This window comes from Zalophus californianus, chromosome 17 (assembly GCF_009762305.2).
Source record: "Zalophus californianus isolate mZalCal1 chromosome 17, mZalCal1.pri.v2, whole genome shotgun sequence".
Taxonomy (NCBI): Eukaryota; Metazoa; Chordata; class Mammalia; order Carnivora; family Otariidae; genus Zalophus; species Zalophus californianus.
In genome coordinates, this window is record NC_045611.1 from 56436052 (window position 1) to 56457542 (window position 21491).

General features: G+C 42.7%; 1 protein-coding gene across 1 annotated transcript; it reads right to left on the bottom strand.

Moving 5' to 3' along the window:
• Positions 1-1924: 1924 nt before the first annotated feature.
• On the bottom strand, positions 1925-19700 carry LOC113936295 (V-set and transmembrane domain-containing protein 1-like). The gene is given in 11 exon segments (XM_027619350.1): positions 1925-2208; positions 4148-4179; positions 4294-4331; positions 4473-4500; positions 4766-4796; positions 4798-4859; positions 9283-9321; positions 13365-13649; positions 13774-13809; positions 19569-19633; positions 19696-19700. Coding segments are annotated over 11 exon segments (654 nt in total). The 3' UTR covers positions 1925-2175.
• Between the last annotated feature and the right edge of the window lie 1791 nt (positions 19701-21491).

Genomic DNA, 21491 nt, shown 5'->3' on the forward strand with positions numbered 1-21491 from the left:
GAGATCACACTTGTGAACAGGATGTCTATTGTAGCATTTTGCTGATAGCATAGCCCCGGTAACAGCCCAAACATCTAGCCGTCGAGGAAAGAATTAAAGAGAAGCCATGGTTGGTGCATCCAACCAGTTCTTTTTACAAATTTGCTTATTGAGATATAATTCACATACCATAAAACCTTTGCTTCTAAAGCATCAAATTCAGCGTTTTTTTTAAAAAAAGTATATTCACAAGGATGCACAACCATCACCGTTTCTAATTCCACAACATTTCTGTCACCAGCAAAAAAAAACCCCAAAAAACCCATACTCATTCTCCTTTCTCTCAGCCCCTTGGCAGGCATGAATCTGCTGTGTCTGAGGTTCGCTTATTCTGGGTGTTTCAAAGAAATGGAATCCTACAGTATTTATGTAGCTTTTTGTGACTGGCTTCTTTCAACTGAGCATGTTTCCAAGGTTCATTCATGTTGTGGCATGTCATGGTGCTTCATTCCCTTTGGGGCTGAGCAGTATTCCATGGTATGGCTAGAAGCTGAATTCTATACTGCGGGGAATGAGCTAGACCCACAAAATTCACCTGAATGATTTTCAACAGCATAATATGGGGGACAATAAAAAGGCACAGGATTATAATATACAATAGGATTCCATATATATGTGTATATGTGAATAACACATAGACTTAGGGTTAGGGTTAGGGTTAGGCAATTTCAAGCAGATTGCCATATATTGACTATCAATAGATGTCTGTGTAGTAAAAATACAAAAAAATGCATAAGAATAACATATAATAACATGGATAAACTTCACCTCTGGGGAAGAGAGGAAGGACAACAGATCAGGAGTGGTAGAAGTGAAGCACAGCAAAAAATGTCTAGAAAGTAAGGACAGTGTGCATATTTCTATTTATATAATTTGGTGTTTTCCTTTATGGTCAAATTATTTCATAATTAAAAACCTGAAAGGAGAAAAGTTACCCAGCATATGCTTATAAGTTAAGAATATTTATATCTGCATCCCAAATCCTTATAGTTTCATTCATTCATATATTAAAAAATGACTTTCAATCCTGATCAGGTGACATAACTTTTGAAGCAGAGCGCATTTATTTATGTTTATATGTAACTGGCCATTCTGTGTCGTCACAGAAAAAAGTGCATGCTCAGAAATGTCCTTACAGTGACATAATACGTAAATTAATGAAGTTATGGGTGCCAAGTGACAAAATCCACATATATTTGGTAAGTCTAGCTTCATTGCATCCTTTGATTTTCAAGAAATAAAATGAACAGAAATATGATGGCACTGAGAAAATGCTTCCATTCATGTCAACAAGGAAACTGGTCTTGGCTTTAAGACTAGAGGGCTGCCCAGCATAGCTTGGAAGGATCATGGACCAAACACAGCTAGCAGCTTACCCTGTTGCATGCCACTCAGAGTCACTTTTGTTAGTTCACAGTCGAGTGTCCCTCTCTGTGGCTTGTATCTGGTGCTTCTTTTCTTTCTTTCTTTCTTTTTTTTTTTTTTTAAAGATTTAATTAATTTATTTTAGAGAGAGCAAGAGAGAGCATGAGCAGGGGAGGGGCAGAGGAAGAGGGAGAGAGAGAGAATCTCAAGCAGACTCTGCACTGAGCGAGGAGCCAGAAGTGGGGCTCGATCCCACGACCCTGAGATCATGAGCTGGGCTAAAAACAAGAGTCAGACGCTCAACCAACTGCGTCACTGAGGTGCCCCTCTTGTGCTCCTTTTCAAAATCCCTCTGTCTATGGGATGCCTCACCCAACAGCAACCAATGGACTTTTCTGGGGAAAAATCTTTCTATTTATGGGGTGCCATCCAGAATCCCCTAAGTGGGTATTATAGTACCATCAGCCCATAGACGTAGGGCATGTTTTAAGTCAATCCATACTAAAGTCACACTCCAGATTTTGGGAAAACCCAACCAGTAATTCTTGAGAGGTGTGGAAGCAAAAAGTCAGAGACTTAACTTTATTACTATGGATTATGAGCCAAGGACGTGGAATGACCTGGTTTCCATGTGTCCAGTCATCCCATCATCTTAACCCACATTCTCCTTCCTCTAGGGCTCCGGCTGTCCTCCTTCACCTGCCGCACTGCACATTCAAAAGATCCTGGGGGCTCCTCAGCTGGGGACAGAAGCTGCCTCAGGTATATAGGTCAGCATGGCTCACTCTCCGGGGGTCTTTCAGTCTTTGGGGGAAAGAGATGGGCATTTAGAGCTTAGCTGTCCCGTATGGTAACTGCAAGCCACATATGGCTATTTACATTTAAGTGAATTAAAATTACATTTAATTTAAAACTTGGGTCCTCAGTCACACCAGATGCATTTTGCATGTCAATAGCCACGTGTAGCCAGGGGCTGTTGTGCTGGACAGTACAGCCATAGGACACGTCCATTATTGCGGGAAGTCCTACTGGACAGCGCCATTCCAGGAATGGCTGTGTCTCGGGGAGGATGAGGGTTTTGACTCTAGTTTTAATAATATGATACTAATAACTATGACTGGTACTAAGAACAGTCATTGCAAACATATGGGGTTGAAAATAAGAACGACCATCCTGTAAGAATACCTACTGGTTATGTAATATTATGCTATTTTAAAAACAACTTTATTGAGATATGACTTATATATGTGAAATTCCCCTAATATAGGTGTGCAATTTGATGACATTTAGTGAATTTGTAGAATGATGTAGCCCTCGCCACACTTAAGTTTTAGAACATTCGTCACCAAAAAAGTTCCCTTGTGCCTGTGTGCGGTTTTATCTCCTCTCCCAGCTCCAGCCATAGGTGACTATTGATTTGCTTTTTCTGGAGATTTTACATAAATGGAACAATGGACAGTCCCCTGTATCTGGCTTTTTTCATAACTTAGCAAATGTTTTTGCAGTGCCTCCATTTACCACATGGATCTATCACTAGTTTCTTCCTTTTTTTTAATTGCTGAATAGAATTTCATTGTATGGAGGTACCACATCATAATATTATGTTATTATAATATTATTATTTTCAACAACTTGCTAATCAATGTCATTAATCCAACATTTAAAATAGACTAGATTTGTTCATTGATGGTTCATTTGTGAACCTGTGAACTGTGTTTTTCCATACCTTTAAAAAATATATGTATCTAAATGAATGCCATGTGCATAGATATTTTTTAAATACAACAGTGAACAATTTGCATCTTTTGTTAATGCCTCTTTTTACTTGCTCTGGCATAAAGAATGAACCAATAAACCTCTGTGTCCTATGGGAAAATGTATAAATATCACCTGATAATTGCTTTTAGAGGTAATGGTAATTAATGTTAAATCACAAGTAAGCAGTATTTCAAATAGAAAAAACTGATTGATGTATATTGATTAACATTTGTTAATTGATGCTTTCATGCCATCCATCTGACATTTAAAATTTGCCAGAAATTCCAGCAAACCCTTTGTGTTTAGTGCATCACTGGATTACACAGGACTGTCATGGGGGATTTTGATCCCCAATAGATAAGGGAGGGAATGAAGGGTCCAAATCACAGGGGTTTCGTGAGTTGTCTCAGACCATACTGGCAAGAAATGGTAGCCATAGGGAGTTGGAACCCAGTTACTCTGGAATACAAAGCATGTGTTTCTTTGTTGAATTATTGAGATATAATTGACGTATAACACCGTATGAGGTTAAGGGGTACCGCGTGTTGATTTGATACATTCATATATTGCAACACGATCACCACCGTAGTGTTAGCTAAACCTCCATCCTGCCACATAATTATCATTTCTTTTTTGCAGTGAGAACAATTAAGATCTAGTCTCTTAGCAACTCTGAGGTTTATAATACAATGTCGTGAACTCTAATCATGATGCTGTGCCTTACATCTCCACGACTTCCTTAACCACTAGTTGCAAGTCTGTACCCTTTGGCCAACATCTCCCCAGTTCTCCCACCCCTGGTAACCACCATTCTACTTTCTGTTTTTTTTTAGTTTGGTCAAAGCACATGTTTTTAAACACAATGTTAACTGGCCTCTTGTCAATCGTGTGAGCTGGGGGCATCCAAGTAACTAGAGTATGGGCTAAACCAGGAGGCAGACAGGGTCAGCCTATGGTGGTAAGTGAGCTCGTGGAGAGAACTCACCGAGACAGATATCCTTTCCAGGTTGGACAAATCTGCATGTGAGTGAAAGGAAAAAAAAAAAATCAGCTCTCAGATTGCAGGAGTGAGACTTATTCTTTCCATCCAAACCATAAGATTCTCTTATGGTTTCTTCCCTTACCACTCACCTGTAGCCTTCTGCTTGGGAAATTCGGAATGGCTGGTTCTGAGAGACAAAAACACATTAAAGTATGGGATCTGAAGACTGAGGGAGAAAATGGGGCATTAGAAGAGGCATGGGAATCACAGACATACAAACAGGGTATCTGAAGAAGAGAGGGGCGCAAGATATGTCAAGTATATCCACCTCTTGGTGGACTCTTCATGTGACGAACCTACAAAACAAAAAAATACAAGGAGGAATTTATATAATGAGAAAATCCTTCACTTCATTCCCCTTCCCTAGTGTATAAAACTGGTGCTTCCCTGGGGTGCCTGAGTGGCTCAGTTGCTTAAACACCCGACTCTTGATCTCAACTCAGGTCTTTGATCTCAGGGTCGTGATTTCAAGCCCGGAACTGGGCTCCATGCTGGGCATGGAGCCTACTTATTAAACAAGCAAGCAAGCAAACAAACCAACCAGTGCTTCCCTGAACTCACCATGCTGGGTACATCTGTTGATGAAGAAGATGAGAGAGGAAGAGAATCAAAATGGAAAGGCAGCTGAAGGTGGCAGTAAAGATTAATCCATTGGCTGGTGGGAGAGGAGCAGGTCGGAGAATCAGTTCGGCTCCTGAGACACCCTGATCAAGTTTAGTCCAACAGGTGTGAGGAGCCAGACAATCTGGCTTCCAAAACTTGCAGCTACCACTTCTGAGCTGGAACGTCTGATTACTATGGGAATTTCCTTAATCTCCCTGACTCTCCATTTTCCCATTCAAAGTGAGGATAAGAACAGTAGCTGCTGGACTGGATGGCAGGGGGTTAACTGGGTGGGCACTCACAGAGAGGGCCTCGCACAAGGGAAATCTCCAATAAACGTTTCAGCCATATCAATAATTCTGATTATTTGTCGTGAGCCTCTCTGTGCTAGGCGCTTCACATGTGTTCTCATCTTGACAAGAAGCACATGAGATGGTGGGAATGCAAGCTGGTACAGCCACTCTGGAAAACAGTATGGAGGTTCCTCAAGATGTTAAAAACAGAGCTACCTTATGACCCAGCAATCGCACCGCTAGGTATTTACTCCAAAGATACAGATGTAGTGAAAAGAAGGGGCACCTGCACCCCAATGTTTATAGCAGCCATGTCCACAATAGCCAAACTGTGGAAGGAGCCCAGATGTCCATTAACAGATGAATGGATAAAGAAGATGTGGTGTATGTACACAATGGAATATTACTCACCCATCAAAAAATGAAATCTTGCCATTTGCAATGATGTGGATGGAACTAGAGGGTATCATGCTAAGCAAAATAAGTCAGTCAGAGAAAGACAATTATCATGTGGTTTCACTCATATGTGGAACTTAAGAAACCAAACAGAGGATCATAGGGGAAGGGAAGGAAAAATAAAACAAGATGAAGTCAGAGAGGGAGACAAACCATAAGAGACTCTTAATCATAGGAAACAAACTGACAGTTGCTGGAGGGGAGGAGGGAGAGGGATGGGGTAACTGGGTGATCGACATTTAGGAGGGCATGTGACATAACGAGCCCTGGGTATTATATAAGACTGATGAATCACTGACCTCTACCTCTGAAACCAATAACACATGATATGTTAATTAATTGAATTTAAATAACATAACCTTAAATTAAAAAAAAAAAAGCATACAAGATAGCTTTACTGTTCCCCTTTCATTCCAATGGGAACAAAGTATCCAGAAGTTAAGGGAATTGCTCAAAGTCACACAGTCGGGATGGGCTTCGCATCCTGGTATGTGTAACCTTTTAGGCCAGTCGGCCACAGGTCAGGGCCGCTCCGTGCTGGCCTCTGGGTGTGGAAACACCAGAGAAGTGACCTCGCAACCTGGGGAAATGCACATTTACCCAGATAACTGTGATGCTGCAGAGGGAACAATAAGTCCAGTCCCATCTCAGATGAACGAAAATCCAAACTCTCTCCCAGTCCAAGAGTTGTTTAAATGGTATATATACTGGGATATTATTCAGCCATAAAAAGGTAGAAAATCCTGCCATCTGCGACAACGCAGATGGACCTGGAGGGCATTATGCTAAATGAGATGAGCCAGACAAAGACAAATACTACATGATTAGATTCCACTGATGCATGGAATCTAAAACAAACAAACAAAAAATTTTTAATTGAACTCATAGATTTATGGAATGTGAATTATGAATCAATAAAAAAGAAAGAAAATAAGTAATGCAAGAGCTAAAAACATGAACACTTCTCTTTCTCTACGCTCTTGCCCATCACTAGGCTTCCCGCCTTATTTCTGATACTTCCATGATCCTTGACCCTATCAGATTTCAGATCTCTCCCAGAAAACATTCCTGGGAGAATAGAGTGGTGGCTGCCAGGGGTCAAGGGCTGGGGAGGTGGGGAGAGGCTGGCAAAACGCTACCAGCTTCCAGTGAACAGATGAATAATTTCTGGAGATCCAACGTATAGCGTGGTGACAAGAGTTGACAAGTGCATAACTGAAATTTGCTAAGAGTAGATCTTAAGCATTCTCACACAGAAACCAAAGGTAAATATGTGAGGGGAGGATGCGTTCGTTAACTCGCTCCTTCCGCAAGTGGACGCGTGCATCAAACGATCACGTCGTACACTTGTCAGTTATACCTCAAGAAGGTGGGGTAAGGAGGAGAGGGGCAGGATGAAAACACCAAACTTGAAGAGCTTGAGTAATGAGGGAAAGTGCCGGCTTCAAAGTGCTTCAAGGTCTAGAATTTGACTCCGTGTGTAGGATAATGAGATTGCAGCGATAATGATTATTTTCTCCCCCGATATCCCACCCACATCTGCCTCCCTCTGTGACAGATGATGCCAGGTCTCCTCCACCCCTGCTCCACAGATCCCTTTGCCATTTTTATGCACTCCGGATCATCGTTTCTCTCACTTCCCGATGTGAACATTTGTATCTCTTTGTCGGGGGACTGCCAGGAAGGACCCCAAGCGCCTCGGGATCTATGTATCCCAGGGATACCTCTTCTGCACCTCCTACAATGTCGCTTTGACATTAGTACTTATTTGAGTCTGTTGGCAGCACTGAATCCAAGAGACCCTCAAAAGCAGCAAACTATCAGCGCATCTCCAAGGACATAAGAGAACAGGGTGGGAACAGGTGTTTCCGGACGAGCGGGGCCCGGATGGAAGAAGAGGAACATCAGCCCTGCCTTACACTTCATCTAGCCTACAGCTTCTCTCACACAACGACTCACTAGAAATGAGAAGTAAACTCTCACAAGACTTTCCCCTTCCTATGGTGCCACAACCCGCCAATCTGAGTTCACCCTGAGATGTCTGCGTTTCCTAGGCCAAATTTCACCTCACTCTTTACAAACTGCCAGAATAAATTACAAGGAGTCTCTGGTGTCAGTGTGAAGGAATCACACTGAGTAGTGGGATACAGCTTGCCACGGGGTGTAAATGAGGTCACAGGCAGCAGAGAGGAAGCCTGGCCTTGTGTGCACCTATGCATCCGTATGTACAGGCTGGGGGCATCATATCTGCGCTTAAAGACTTTATTCCATTTAGAATTGCTGCGGTATAAATTTGAACTCAGAAAGTACATCTCAAGAAACGATCTACACACCCACTAGGATGTCTATAATAAAATAAAAGGAAAATAAGTGTTGGCAAGGACGTGGAGATATTGGAACCCACACGTATTACTGGTGGGAATGTAAATTGGTGCGGCCACATTGGAAAACAATTTGGCAGTTTCTCAAAAAGTTAAACATAGAGTTACCATATGTCCCAGCAATTCTACTCCTAGGTGGATATCCAAGAACATTGGAAGCAGGGACTCAAACAGGTACTTGCCCACCAATGCTCAGGGCAGCCCTAATTGCGATACCCGAAAGGTATGAACAACCCAGTGTCCATCATGGGGATCGGAATGGGGAGAGACTGCTTACAGGGTAGGACATTTCATTTGGGGTCTGAGAATGTTCTGGAATTATAGAGTGGTGATGGTTGCACAGTCTTGTGAATATACCAAATGCCACTGAACCGTGTGCTTTAAAAGGGTGGATTTATGGAATGTGAATTATGAATCAATAAAAAAGAAAGAAAATAACTAATGCAAGAGCTAAAAACGTGAACACTTTTCTTTCTCTTTACCCTCTTGCCCATCACTAGGCTTCCCGCCTTATTTCTGATACTTCCATGATCCTTGACCCTATCAGATTTCAGATCTCTCCCAGAAAACATTCCTGTTATGAATTATGTTCATAAAGCTGGAGTAGAAATCATTTCCCAAGTCTGCTAATACTGAATAAAAACATTTTCAAAGGCTATTACTTATTTTGCAAAGACATTTTTGGGAGATACCTTTAAAAAAAAAACTGGTTATTCCAGCATAGATTCTAATCACAGCCTTGAACAATTTTGGCTCTTTGGAGTCGATTACAGGGAGGTTATGAGTTGCAGAAATTAAGGATGAGTAAGCAACTAGATGCCAACTTACATTATATATTTGGCCATTAAAATCTGGATGAGCTCCTATTTTCATCCAAAGATGCCAAAAGCTCTAACTTTTACAAGCATCTCCAAGGATAGACTCTTAGTCAATTCCTCATGGAAAAGCAACATCAGAGAAAAATAACTTAATATTCACCTGTTTTTGAGAACTTTAAAGTTTTAGCAAATCCTTGATCACACACATTCCCAAAGCACCTGGGCTCCACGGGTCCCCATCCTGTTGCCCAAACCAGACACACAAGCTCATTCCCATTCTTCACAAAACTCCGCCATGGTTTTTTGTTATGTAAAATGACAAGCAACCCACCTCTAGCTGTTTTACTCATCAGCTTTTCCTTAACCCATGAGGAGCTTGGGGTCATCTTCCCAGAAAGGCAGTCATTCTCCCCATCACAGTGAGGAAGCAGGCATCACGATTCTTCTTCTGTGCCTTTTATTCAAAGGGGAATGCCTGCCTCATGAGGTGGATATAATTTGGAAAAACATCTCTCAAATTATCTTACCATTTTTTACTCCAGTAGCTCCACGTCCATTGTGGTCATCTAGAAAACAGGATGCAGGAGGAAAAAAGTCACAATGACTGAGTGGAAACCTTGGGGACCTACGTCCTCACATTCCGTTTATGGACTCTAAGCCCTCTTTGGGAAGCAGACAATGCCTTTTCCACTCTTGGGATGCTCACTGGGTCCCCAAACCAGGGCCAGAACATTAGATGGCTCTTTTTTTTTTTTTTTAAAGATTTTATTTATTTATTTTTTTGAGGGGTGGGAAGAGGCAGAGGGAATCTCAAGCAGACTCCATGCTGAGCACAGAGCCCGACACAGGGCTCGATCTCACGACCCTGAGATCATGACCTGAGCCAAAATCAAGAGTCAGATGCTCAACGACTGAGCCACCCAGGCACCCCCAGGTGGCTCTTTTTAATGCTCCTGGAGTTTGATATTATTTTTAGTAACAAAAACATTTATAAATGATTCCACTGATTTCTCCCCTTCCAATCCTATTCCTTACCAGTCTTCTCCATCCCAGGAAAGAGCACCACCACTTTGCAAATATTTTCTCCCTTTGGTAAGTTGTCTTCTCATCTTGCTATTTCTTTTGCTGTGCAGAAAAGCTTTTTGCTTGATGCAATCCCACTTATTTATTTTTGCATTTGTTTCTTGTGCTTTATGTGTCATATAAAAAAAAAATCATTGCCAAGATCACGCAAAGGAGCTTTTCCCGTTTTCTTCTTGGTGCCTTATGCCTTGGGGTCCTATGTTTAAGTCTTTAATACATTTTGAGTTAATTTTTGTGAGCGGTGTAAGATGAGGGTCCAATTTCATTCTTCTGCATGTGTTTATCCAGTTTTCCAACATCATTTAGTGAAGAGACTGTCCTCTCCCCATTGAGTACTTTTGGCTCTCCTGCCAAATGTTAGTTGATTGTATATGTGAGGGTTTAATTCTGGGCTCTTGATTCTGTTCCATTAATCTATGTGTCTATTTTTATGCCAGTGCCACACCATTAGGATTATAAAACTTTGTAGTATAGTTTGAAAAAAGGGTGTATGATATCCCCAGCTTTATTTTTCTTTCTCAGTATTGCTTTGGCTATTCAGGATCTAGCAGGTTTTTGGTTGAGTCTTGAGGATTTTCCATAATAAGATTATATCATCTGCAAATAAAGACAGTTTTACTTCTTCCTTTCCAGTTTGGATGCCTTCCATTTCCTTGTCTTGCCTGATTGCCCTGGCTAGGACCTCCAGTACTATGTTGAACAGGAGTGGTAAGAGTGGACATCCTTGTCTTGTTTCTGATCTCAGAGGAAAGATTTTGACCTTTTGCCTTTGAGTACAATGCTAGCTGTGGACTTGTTGTGTATGCACTGTTATGTTGAGATGCATTCCTTCTACACCTGATTTGTGGAGAGTATTTGATCTTGAAAGGATGTTGTATTTTGTCAAGTGCTTTTTCTGCATCTACTGAGATGATCATATGATTTTTGTCTTTTATTCATTAATGTGGTCAATGACATTGATTGTGTAGGTTGAACCATCCTTGCACCCCAAGGATAAATCCCACTTAACCATAGCATATGATCTTCGTAATGTGCTGTTGAATTTGGTTGCTAATGTTTTGTTGAGAATTTTTGCATCTGTGTTCATCAGGGATATTGCTCTGTAGGTTTCTCCTAGTGTCTCTATCTGGCTTTGGTATCAGGATAATGCTGGCCTCATGAAATGAGTGTTGGAATGTTCCCTCTTCTTCAGTTCTTTTTTTAAGTAGGCGCCACACCCAGCATGGGGCTTGAACTCATCACCCTGAGATCAAGAGTCACATGATCTACCGACTGAGCCAGCCAGGCACCCCCACGTCTTCCATTTCTGGTAAGAGTTTGAGAAGGGTTGGCATTATTTCTTCTTTAAATGCCTGGTAGAAAGCACCAGTGAAGCCATCTGGATGTGGGCTTTTCTTCATTGGGAGGTTTTTGATTATTGAGGCAATCTCCTTATCTGTTATTGATCTGTTTAGATTTTCTATTTCTTCATGATTCACTCTTGGTTTATAGACTTCTACAAAGATTCTCTTATCCATGGGTGATTGCCCAAGTCTCCAGGTGCTTCTAGGCCATGGCCAACAGGGCCTGGAACTAATTTACAGTCTCCTGCAGGTTCCACAACTGGCACTGAGGTCTGTCTGCCTATTACTTAGGTGGGTGAGACTCCTCTCGGGTCCCTTGCTGTATGGTGCCAGATCCCACAACTCCCACAAAGGCACTTTTTTTGTGGATGGATGCCAAACTTCTTTTTTTTTTTTTTTTAAAGATTTTATTTATTTATTTGACAGAGAGAGACACAGCGAGAGAGGGAACACAAGCAGGGGGAGTGGGAGAGGGAGAAGCAGGCTTCCCATCGAGCAGGGAGCCAGATGCAGGGCTTGATCCCAGGACCCTGAGATCATGACCTGAGCCGAAGGCAGACTTAACGCCTGAGCCACCCAGGCACCCTGGACGCCAAACTTCTGTTGTTGAAGTGGGGGTCAAAAATGAGGGATGAGGGGTGGGGGGGATGGGTTAGCCTGGTGATGAGTATTAAAGAGGGCATGTACTGAATGGAGAACTGGGTGTTATACGCAAATAATGAATCATGGAACTAATGATGTGATGTATGGTGATTAACATAACATAATAAAAAAATTAAATATTATTAATTAAAAAAATTAGGGATGTCTTATGCTGTCCTGATAGTTTGGATTTTTCTTCTTTTCTCAACTTGTAGTGGCTCTGGCATTCCTGTTTTCAGCAGAACAATAACAATACAATTGGATCTGTTGTATGCAATCAGACATCAGAGTCTCTGTGACCTGGAGTCATCTCAGGGTCTATGTTGAGTAAGAGGGAAGGTTTTAGGACTGATCCTGAAGAGGACAGAGCAACAGGGGTGAAGGAAAGGACCAGGGATTCCCCTTTTCCAATGCACCTGGGGACATTCTTACCCATCTCTCTATTAACCACATATTTTATGTTCTGAATTTGACCCTTTGATATCTTGGGACCTTGGTGACCCTGGAGAGATTCCACCCCCCCGCAAGGGTATCCACTTCCCCAAGTGTGCCTCTCAAGTGCAAACCAACCAATCCAGAGCTTACGCTCCCAACCACCTCTTCTATGGCTCTCACACTCTGAGTCACAATTCCCCTGCCCTAATCATTCCAGGGCCAGATACCAGACAATCAGGGACAGCCTCTATACCCCAGAGCCAATCCTAAGCCTATTCCTTCCCACAGAAATCGTGGTAAAGGCTCTTGCCCAGTCTTATTCCTCCCTCTGTTTCCTGACTGATCCTGGTGCTTCTCTATGTGGTCCTGCATGGCATGACATACCCTTCTTCTTGGGAACTCTAACAAACTATCTCTCTCTCTCTCTCTCTTAAAATATTTTATTTATTTATTTATTTGAGAGAGAGAGAGAGAGAGAGAGAGAGAGAGAGTGCTTGAGAGAGAGCACCAGCAGGGGGCAGGGTGGGGCAGAGGGAGAGGGAGAAGCAGGCTCCCTGGGATCATGACCTGAGCCAAAGGCAGACACTTAACCAACTGAGCCACCCAGGTGTCCCCAAAATATCTTTTTCTCAATGACAATCATCTCTTCATCTTTGACCATACTCTACTTCAAATTTTCTATTAATACCTATATTATTTTTTTTAAAACTTTTATTTATCTATTTGACACACACACAGAGAGCACAAGCAGGGGGAGAAGCAGATGAGGGAGAAGCGGGCTCCCCACTGAGCAGGTAGCCCAATGCGGGGCTTGATGCCAGGACCCCGGGACCACAACCTGAGCTGAAGGCAGACGCCTAACCAACTGAGCCACCCAGGAGCGCCTAACACCTATATTCGAAAACACTCTCCCACATCCACCTCATTGATACACACTCAGAATCTCTGATGAGAGCCTGTCCCCACCCTCACTTCCCATTTCCCCCATACTTTACACTCAAGTGGTCACATCTGTTTGTTTCCTGGACTTTTCCTTCCCCAGCCAGGTTCCATCACAGGAAAAGGAATATGTGCCTCAAGAGCAAGCCTGAAGCTGCCTTTCTCACCTTTGACCTTCAGCTGCAGGTATTCACTCTCCCCTGACCACTCCTCGGAGATCATCGTCTTGTAGGCACAAAAGTACATCCCAGCATCCTTCGGTTCCAGGTGAGTGAGGAGGAATTCAGCCTTGTGTTCTGTGGATCTCTGCTCCTGCCTGTACCCGGAGTGCCGCAGCTTCCTCAGCATGAATGTCACATTCTGGAAGTGAAACTGGCACCTCAGGGTCACATTTCCTCTGTGTCCAACCACTAAGCTGGACAAGGCACTGAGGGAGGGTTTGGGAAGCATCTCTGGAAAGAATTCAGAGTTAGTCTGACTCTTCATCATGATGACCACCAGTGCCCTCCCAGAATTCAGAGGATTAAAGAGAAAATTTGGGTTGCAGGAACAGATAATTTATGCAGGAAAACTCACCATTCTTTTTCTTGTCTTCAAAGCCCAGGCTAAGCCCTGGAGGAGAAACCCTCCTGAGACATGGATTATATATTCATCTTTGACTACATATCAGGCAGAGAATGCATGATTAATTTGTTAAAGATCCATTCTATTTCTTTTTTTTATTAACATATTATGTATTATTTGTTTCAGGGGTACAGGTCTGTGACTCATCAGTCTTACACAATTCACAGCACTCACCATAGTACATACCCTCCCCAATGTCCATCACCCAACCACCCCATCCCTCCCACCCCCCTCCATTCCAGCAACCCTCAGTTTGTTTCCTGAGATTAAGAGTCTCTTATTGTTTGTCGCCCTCTGTTTTCATCTTGTTTCATTTTTCCCTCCCTTCCCCTATGATCCTCTGTCTTGTTTCTCAAATTCCTCATATCATTGAGGTCATATGATAATTGTCTTTCTCTGATTAACTTATTTCGCTTAGCATAATACCCTCTAGTTCCATCCACATCGTTGCAAATGGCAAGATTTCATTTTTTGATGGCTGCATAATCCATTGCATATATATATCACATCTTCTTTATCCATTCATCTGTTGATGGACATCTAGGCTCTTTCCATAGTTTGGCTATTGTAGACACTGCTGCTATAAACATTGGGGTGCAGGTGCCCCTTTGGATCCCTACATTTGTATCTTTGGGGTAAATACCCAGTAGTGCAATTGCTGGGTCATAGGGTAGCTCTATTTTCAACTTTTTGAGGAGCCTCCATACCATTTTCCAGAGTGGCTGCACCAGTCTGCATTCCCACCAACAGTGTAGGAGGATTTCCCTTTCTCCGCATCCTCACCAACATCTGTCGTTTCCTGACTTGTTAATTTTAGCCATTCTGACTGGTGTGAGGTGATATCTCATTGTGGTTTTGATTTGTATTTCCCTGATGCCGAGTGATGTTGAGCACTTTTTCATGTGTCTGTTGGTCATCTGGATGTCTTCTCTGTAGAAATGTCTGTTCATGTCTTCTGCCCATTTCTTGATTGGATTATTTGTTCTTTGGGTGTTGAGTTTGATAAGTTCTTTATAGATTTTGGATACTAGCCCTTTATCTGATATGTCGTTTGCAAATATCTTCTCCCATTCTGTCGGTTGTCTTTTGGTTTTGTTGACTGTTTCCTTTGCTGTGCAAAACTTTTTATTTTGATGTAGTCCCAATAGTTCATTTTTGCCCTTGCTTCCCTTGCCTTTGGCGATGTTTCTAGGAAGAAGTTGATGCAGCTGAAGTCAAAGAGGTTGCTGCCTGTGTTCTCCTCAAGGATTTTGATGGAAGATCCATTCTATTTCTTTAAGGCACTTCCTTGGATTGATTTTTTACCTTTTACTTATGTCCCATTGTCTCTCATTCAGGAGTTATGATTATGTACAAAATTCCAGCAACCTTTTCTGATTTATCATGTTGCTTTCATGATCAGGCTTTCTTTCACCATCTAGACATCATTGCACGTTTACCTATATTTTCCTCTCCTGCTTTTTATGACTGCACTTTTCACTCTTGCCACTTAAATAACACAATGGTTATTTTACTGTGGAGTGTGAGTGGAGGGTTTCCTCCCTGATTCAAACAGACAGAGGTCGCTCTCTCTGACCAGGTTCTTCTTTTCACAAGGAGTTCAAGACATTCATGGTCCTAAATGCTCTTCCCACATGTGGCTTTGATCTTTACAAACATCAGACCCTACCTCTCCTTTGTTCCATTCTATGTATTTCATTCTGGGATAGGAAGGTCATTCCTTCGATGGAAATATGGGAAACCAGTCTTGGGGTCTGTCAAGACGTGAAGCTAGAATTTCTGTAGGTGCGAGAATGTCTCAGAACACCTGGCCCTTGTTTAAACTCAGGGGTCAGCTCACAACATGGACCCCCCCAAGTTTCACCAAGAAGAAAGGAGGTAGGGGTCTGACGGTGCACTGAGGCCAAACTTGCAGTGACAGTGGCTGGGATTTGTAGGTAGAAATCATCATCTGGGTGGTCAGGGGGTCCTAGGTCTCCTGGTCTCTTTTTAGTCCCCCCTCCCCCACAAACCTGCTTTTAGACTCATGTTGTCTCAGCTCTGGTACAGCCAGTATTCTGCTCAAAACAGTGATTCCCCCTCTTTTTTTTAAGTAAGCACACAGGTGCCTTTAGTTCATTTTGCCTTGTGAAACCCTACTGGAGAATAGGGTGTAAAAGTGAGGGAGAGGTTCTCTTTCTTTGACAAATAAACTGTATATACTTAAGTTACACAACATGATGATATATATACACATATATAGAATGATTACCACAATCAAGCCAGTTAACACATCCATCAGCTCATAGAGTTACCCTTTGTGTGTGCGTTCATGTGTGTCTGTGATGAGAACACAGAATTATCAACTACAGTCTCCATGCTGTGCATTTGATCCCTTAGAACTTGCCCCTCTTTCCTAACAAGGGACCACAGTGGATGCAGACAAGGAAGACTGGCCACACAGAGGAAACCATCATTGAGGGGAATGCAGGATAACTTGAAAAAAGCATATTTCTCAGTAAAGAAGTACAATAAAAACCCATCAATTATTAAGTGTCTGTCTTTTGGCTGACTCTTTACAGACACTGACCACTGACATGCTTATATTCTTTGGCAGGTCCTTGGCAGACAGCTGTCATCTACCCTACAGCTACCTGCTCTGAACAACATCCAGCCTCGTTAGGTGCTACACCTTCCACTGAGATAGGAAGGAGTGGGAACACTAGAAACCACAGCTCCCTAAAAACTAATGTGATACTGTGATTTATGATAAATATACATTTGGTCTTTGTCCTGGTTCCTGGGACACAGCTGCTAAACACTTGGAATTTTCTTAACCATGCTTTTTTAAGTCTATTTATTTATTTATTTATCTATTTTAGTAATCTGTATACCCAACGTGGGGCTCGAACTCATGACCCCGAGATCAAGAGACCCATGCTCTTCTAAGTGAATCACCCAGACACCCACCCTTGGAATTTTCTATACAAGTGTCTTTCATTATGTTAATGAGGTGACTTTTGGACCACACCTAAGGATGAGGGCTGGTTGCCGGGGGAACCAACCATATGATGACAAGGTTGGAACATTCAATTCCACCTCGTTGACCTCTGGGAAGGAGAGAGGAGTTGGAGATGGAATCAATTGCCAATGGCCATGATTTAATCAATTGTGTTTATGTAATGAAGACTCTACAAAAGCTCAAAAGGATGGGTTCAGAGAGCTTCTAGGTTGATGAACCAGATGGAGGTGCAGGGAGAGTGGTGTGCCTGGAGAGGACGTGGAAGCTCTGTGCTCTTTCCCCATACCTAGCCCTCCATATTTCTTCCATCTGGCTGTGCAATTATATCCTTTTATAATACACTCATAATCCAGTAAGTTAAATATTCCTGTGAGTTCTGTGAGCCTCTCTAGTGAATTAATTGAACCCAAAGAGGGGGTCATGTGAACTCCTGATATATAGCCAATTGATCAGGTGATAACCCAGACTTGCCACTGACATCTAAAATGGGGAGGAGGCAGTTTTATGGGATGGAGCCCTTACATACAGGATCTGATGCTAACTCCAGGTAGTGTCAGAACTGAATTAAATTATAGAACACCCAATTGGTGTTCAAGAATTGCTTGGTGGTGTCAGGGCCCCACCCTCACACATTGGAATTGGGGGGCCAGAACTGGATCTCCAGATTACTGTTAAATTATAATTTAACAGATCCCTTGAACTCATCATCTGGAAAGCTTAAAATTTTTATGTAAAACATTATTCAGATTGTAATATAAAATACTATCCTATTCTATTATAGAAAGAAATGTTGCAGTGATATATCATGGATGGACCTTAAAAACATCATTCCAAGAAAAAGAAGCCAGACATGAAAGGTCACATGGTATGATTCCATTTACATGATATATCCAGAATAGCTACATCTAGAGAGACAGAAAGTGGATGGGTGGTTAGCCCCCCCGGGGAAGGGGGATGGCGAGTGACTGCTTTGTGGGTACAGCATTTCCTTGACGGGTGATGAAAACATTTTGTTGTGGTTACACAGCATTGTGAATGTTTAAAATGTCACAAGATTGTCTACTTTAAAATGGTTACTCTCATGTGCATTGTATCTCAATACATTTTTAAAATTTTATGTAAGTTGGGTACACTTACCGTCTGTACTAAAGATGTATAAAGATTCAAATATCAGAAGTCTGCCTGAAATCAGATGAAGTGGAAATGACTAGTTGTGTTAGTTTAGACAAGCAACCTCCATTAAGTGCAATGGTAGATCATGTTTCCAGAGCAGCCTGACCCAGGGATTCAGTGCTGTTGCAGTCTTTTCTCTCAGCTGCCGTGTGTCATTCCCTCCGAATATTGTCAGGACAGGACCAGGAGCCTGGAAGCAGGGCTGTAGGCAGCTACGATCTGGCATCTTTGGAAGGTCACACTTGGAATTTTCTTAACCATGAACCAAAAGTTATCTGTGTCTCAATGCCAGTTTGAGAAACTTCCTGACAGAACTGGACTGGCTTGCTTTGCATCATAGACCTATCTGTGGAATAATGATTATTTGCGTCCTCCAGAAAGGTATGTTCAAGTCCTAACCCCCAGTACCTGTGAATGTGCACTTATTTGGAATTGCATTATTTGGGAGTAGGCTGGTCCCATAATTCAGTATGACTGGTGTCCCCATAAGAAGAGGTGGAGAGCTATGGAGACAGACGCAGAGGGAAGAAGGCCATGTGAAGACATGAGGGATTGCAGCAAAGCATCTGCAAATAAGGAACCCAAGGACTGCCTGCCATCCCCAGAAGTGAGGAGAGCCTGGAACAGATTCTCCCTGGGAGCCTCAGAGCCCTCAGAAGGAACCAACTCTGCTGGCACCTTGATCTTGGACTTCTGGCCTCCCGAACTGTGAGAGAATAGATTTCTGTTGTTTTAAGCCACTTGGTGTGTAGCACTTTGTCACGGCAGCCCTGGGAAATGAATACAAGCAGGATGAGGTCAGTCTCTTGACTGTCCAACTTATTCTGCCCTACAGCTGGAGGTTTGGGGTATAGTGACTGACAGCCACCCCTAAAGCTCAAATGTGTGTGTGGGAGGAGCATTACCCCAAAGGAAGGGCTGTGTCTCCGAAGAGGAAGGAAGGAACTGGGGCAGATGACAAGTCCTGATATCCTCTACACACACCCCTCAGCCCCACCTCACGAAAGAGGAACTGGGGGCTTGGTCAGTGGAGCTGCTGGTTCACAGCCTAGAGCTCCTGTGAGACCAAGCCAGGGTTGTAATCCCAGGTCTTCCTTTTTACAGGCTGAGGTCCCTTTGATTACATCATGTTCAAGTTGAGGACAGTTAAAATCAGTAGAGGGTAGAGCTGGTCAGAAAATTTTCTTTTCATCCGTTGTCCCCAGACATAGCCCTTCTCTGTAATCTCGGTCTGTACCCAAACCCACAGCTCCACACCCTATGTATTCTGCCCTCCTATATGCCAACACACATTCCTGGGAGGATTGGTATTTGGACAAATCAGGTTTGGAGACCTCATTGGAGCTCTGCATTGCTCAGCTGAGTAAATGAGGGTATCAGCCCACGTCTCTGAACCTCACTTCACCATCTCCTGTGTGCAAGCACCAAAACAGAGGCATGTCAACCACAGCCCATGAAACTCTGACAGCTAGCATGTGTCCAGTACACAGAAGATATCACTTCACATCAACCCCTGCTTCACCATGAATTTTCTCACCATCCAAACCCATCTGTCCCAGTCCTGGAGACTCACCAAGGCAAAGCAGGGGCAGGAATTCTCTGAGCTTAGTGTCCCTTCCACTCAGACCAAGATCCCATCTTCAGTTTTACAGTTCAAAGGAAGAAGAGGAATTGGGCCATTGCAGGTCTTTCCTGCCGACTTCATCTCCAGATTGTGTGGACAGAGGTTTTACCCTGACACTTTTGTTCTCCACTGCCTATTGTACAATTTCCTTCTCACAACCAAGGCAGGAAACCATCAATGACATCTCCCTCAGAAACAGTGTGTGTGGCTCCAGCACCACCCACCCTGAGATCTGTCCTATCTCATCTGAAGTCCTGACCAAGACATTTTCTTTAAAAAAATAATAATTGTTTGGGAAAAAGTTTTAGAGTTGCAAAAAAGTAGTACAGAGTTCCCACATACCCAACAAGCAGCTTTCTCGTTAGTAATAGAACTACAGCACATTATGAAAACCAGAAAGTTGGCATGGGCACAATAAGATGGCCGGGCAAGCACATGGTAACATCTAAAATGTGGGAGTCTCTGGTAATGCTGGGCACCCACTGCTCCTGAGAGCAGGGGGTTCAACAAGAAAACAGAAATGGATGTTTGTCTTTGAGTCTGAACAACTTGTCTTTTAGTAAATCTTGACAAATGGGTCACACCATATCAGATTTTTGCTGTGCTTTCTTTTACAGAAGAGAAAGTAATCAAGGGAAACTGGAAAGCTTCGATTCAATTTTTTTCCCAGATGGGAAGAGTATAATCCCATTTTCCATGAACAAAGGAGGAAACACTGATGAATTAAAGGAGCAAATTCTTCTCTAGAAGTACAACACTCATCCTTCCTTCCCAGCTACTCATTGCTTCCCAAGTCTGTTAAGAACTCTTGTTGATTATTGATTGCCTCATGTAACTGAAAACACTAGGGTTGTGTTCAAGTATGAGTAGATCCAAATGCTCAAATAATGGTACTGGGAATCTGTCTTTCTCCATGTCTAGGTGCCACTTTCCACTGCGTAGACTTCACTCTCAGGTTGGTTCTCTTCATGTGCTGGGAAGCTATGCACCAGCATCTCTAGGCAGAAATAGTGCACTGGCACTAACACTTGCAACACTTGCAACAAAACTCATAAGGCAGACTCAACATTGCTTGATTGGTTTACATGTCCATTCCTAAATTGATCGATGTAGCCAAGGTGATGGATTGCACTAATTGGTCTTTCTGGGACATATGAGCACACCTGCAGCTAGAAAGCTGGATCAGTCTCATTTAACCACAAAGAGTAAGTGACAGGTGGCCAATGTCCCAGTGAAGATAGTCATACCAGGATATACTGGATATGAATAGTTGGACATGCAATAAGTCAATACTGTCCACTCTGTGCCTTCATCTGCCCATTTCAGGCTATGCCCAGGCAAGATTTTGTCTCCTTCCAAGAACTAATCTATGATTCTTCTCTCCCTTAACCATGAGTCTTTAACCATGAGATTGCTGAAAGCATGTGCAGTTGCCATAATATTATTATAACTATACATCAGTTTTCTAGAATTATTAGGTCCCCCGCCTGGAGGTATGAGAGGTGGGAGGAAACATGGTTGTCTGCTGATACACAATGTTACAAGGGTTGAAAAATCCTATACTACATTGCAAAGCAGATGTCAGCACTTCAGATACACAATACCCTAGCAGAGGTAACACACAGTTGAGCAAGAAACAAAAAGCAGATTTTCATACATTCTCTGAGAGGGCAAAATAGATCAAGTCCCTCAGGTTGGATTGAAATTATTGGAGGGATTAAGACTGGAAGGGAAGACAGAGTAAGCAGAGAAAAGCCCCAATCCTGGGCCACTACAACTCTGGGTCACTACATGTCTATTAAAAACACCTTGTTTGAATCTCTTAAAGCTCATCGCCTTCTGATTCAACCTCAACCTTGTCCTGCAATTATT